The 2582-nt window shown below is 63.0% G+C and overlaps 1 protein-coding gene across 1 annotated transcript; it reads left to right on the top strand.

Moving 5' to 3' along the window:
* Positions 1-409: 409 nt before the first annotated feature.
* On the top strand, positions 410-2259 carry LOC107184431 (uncharacterized serine/threonine-protein kinase SBK3-like). The gene is made up of 3 exons (XM_015569471.1): positions 410-987; positions 1579-1729; positions 1973-2259. The coding sequence occupies exons 1-3, from the start codon at positions 922-924 to the stop codon at positions 2257-2259; spliced, it is 504 nt and encodes a 167-aa protein (XP_015424957.1). The 5' UTR covers positions 410-921.
* Positions 2260-2582: the final 323 nt, after the last annotated feature.

Here is a 2582-nt window from a genome sequence, read left to right as displayed (position 1 = left end):
GGAGGAGGGGCTGGGGCCTGGGCTCCTGGATCTGAGGGAGGAGGCTGGAAGCTGGGCCTTGGGGATGCCTCCCTGGCTCCGGAGCCAGCACTGCCAGGCACAGAGGAACCCGAATGCACAGAGCTCTATGCCATGCGCCCCGGGTTAGGCCTGTGGAGGGGTTTGTCTCCCCTGTTCCCGCAGCCTTCAGGCCTGGCCTCCGGGGGTTCACAATGTGTTTTGTCCCCTCTGTCCTGGGACTAGAGCCCAGACTCCAGGCTGGTCTAAGTTTGGAAGGGGGAGGGAGGGGGGCCGCAGGTCAGAGGGGGTGAGGGAGGGGTGTGAGGGGGGACGGGATGTCTCCGGGCTGTCACACACACCCCTGTCCCAGGCCCAGGAAACGGGAGGGACAAAAGACTCAGAGAGAGAGAGAGAGTCAGGAACAAAGACAGGAGGAGGGAGACGAGACTCCCAGGAGAGGCGGCCCGGGGAAGCCGGCGTGAGGGGAAACCAGAGAAACAGAGAGAGGGAGGGCCGAGCAGAGTGGGGCCGTCCTGTCGCAGACGGTGGCGACAGCAGTGGAGACAGCGCGGGGACGAGAGAGAGGGGCCAGGGACCAGCAGAGACGGGACAGGGAGTCCTACCCCAGAGACCCGAGACCTGGGACCAGGGCCGGACAGAGACGGAGGGTGGTGTGGAGGTGAGGGAGGGGAAGAAGAGGTGAGAAGGAGTGAAAGACGTCAACAGAGCAGGACCCACAGACACCCGGAGGCTAAAAGAGGGGAGAGGGGTGAGGAGAGAGCGAGCGTCAGAGAAATCTGTGGGCTCAGGCGCAGAGGGAGACCGGGCCGAGCCCTTCAGACGCGCTCCTAGACCACGCAGTGGGTTGAGGGGGCCGGTCGCCTTTCGAGGAACCTAGACAAGGGGCAGCCCGAGGGCCTGATGACACCAGGCAACCCCAAGATGGAGCTCAGGGACCCCGAGAACCAGGAGGATGGGGACCCAGAGGTGAGAGATGGAAACAAGGGAAGAAGAGAGAGAGACAGAGAGACAAAGAGGTAGATGCAGAGAGGAGTCAGAGAGAGCAGGGGCACGGGGCCGGGGCAGCCGCAGAGGGACGGAGAAGGAAACAAAAGAGCCTGGGAAACAGAGAAACATCAGAGACTCAGAATAGTACAAACCCAAGGACACACAGCAAGACCAAGGCCCCAGAGGAAGGCGCTCAGGGGCCAAGAATGGGGAGCACAGGGAGAGAAGAGGATGGAGAGAGAGGAGAATGGAGAGAGAGAGAGATGGGTGGAGTGGAAGGAGGGCGTGTTGTGAGGGTGCAGACGCAGCCCCAGTCGAAGCTGGGGGCTTCTTGGGGCTCCCACAGATGGCCGTGGGTGGGGTCTCTGAGACAATCACCCTTAACCTTGCCAGGACACAAAAACAGGTGGCCCGAGGCCTGGTGAGTCACCCTGACTCATCCTCCTTTCTGGGGCCAGTGACCCCACCCCCTGACCCCCCACATCAGCCCTGGGGCTGGCCGCCAACCTCCTGGCACGCTCTCAGTGGGTCCCAGGCTCACCCCCTCCCCGCTGTGTCCCTCGCCGGCAGGAGGACACAGCCACGGCCCTGCAGCGGCTCGTGGAGCTGACAGCCACCAGGGTGACCCCAGTGAGGAATCTGCGGGCCCAGTATCGCCTCATCCGAAAGCTGGGCTCGGGCTCCTACGGCAAAGTGCTCCTCGCCCGGCCTCGCCAAGGGGGTGAGTTCGGCCACCGGAAGGCAGCCTCGGGGACTCCCCCTAGGAGGGTTCTCAGAAGCCCCCGAGACGGGACATCCGGGGAGAGCAGGTGGGGGCCCTTCTCAACCAGGGCTCCCCAGAAGTTAAGAGCTCTGTGACCTTCTGAGGAACAGAGCCCACCCAGAGAGGGTAAGGAACCTGCCTGGGACCACACAGCCAGGTGGGCGCGCCCCGAGTCCCCTTCTGCTCCCTTCTCCCCGGCAGGTCCGGCTGTGGCTCTGAAGCTCCTGCGTCGGGACTCGGTCTCGAGAACCACCTTCCTGAGGGAGTTCTGCGTGGGCCGCTGTGTCTCGTCACACCCGGGCTTGCTCCAGACCCTGGCGGGACCCCTGCAGAGCCCCCGGCACTTCGCCTTCACCCAGGAGTACGCGCCCTACGGGGACCTCAGCGGGCTGCTGCAAGAGCGGGTGAGGCAGGCAGGGGACAAAGGCTGGGACTGCTCATCTCAGGTGCCACTTTGTCCCAAAGCCCACTGCTATCTCCAACCCTGAGTCCCAAATCAGTGCCCATCTTAGCACCCCCCAAAACCCCCAAAGGACATCCTGATTCCTAATTCTCAATGCAATTTCATGTCGGACCGCAACCCTAATTCATCCAAACACAAGCTTGGAGGGGCAGGGAATTGGGGTCGGGACGGAGGGCGGATTAGGTCTGATGACGGCAGTGGGGATGGAGACAGAGCTGGGATTCCAGTGAGCACTGAGATCGGGAGTGTGGGCATGCGTGGAGTGGGTGGGCTGAGTTTAGAGCTGTTTATAGATTGGTAATGGGTGTGGAGCAGAGCATGGATGGGGTTGGAGCGTGAGGCAGAGGA

This window comes from Myotis davidii, unplaced genomic scaffold (assembly GCF_000327345.1).
Source record: "Myotis davidii unplaced genomic scaffold, ASM32734v1 scaffold326, whole genome shotgun sequence".
NCBI lineage: Eukaryota > Metazoa > Chordata > Mammalia > Chiroptera > Vespertilionidae > Myotis > Myotis davidii.
The sequence above is the reverse complement of the archived record's forward strand: the minus strand, read 5'-3'. Positions and strand labels throughout refer to the sequence as shown.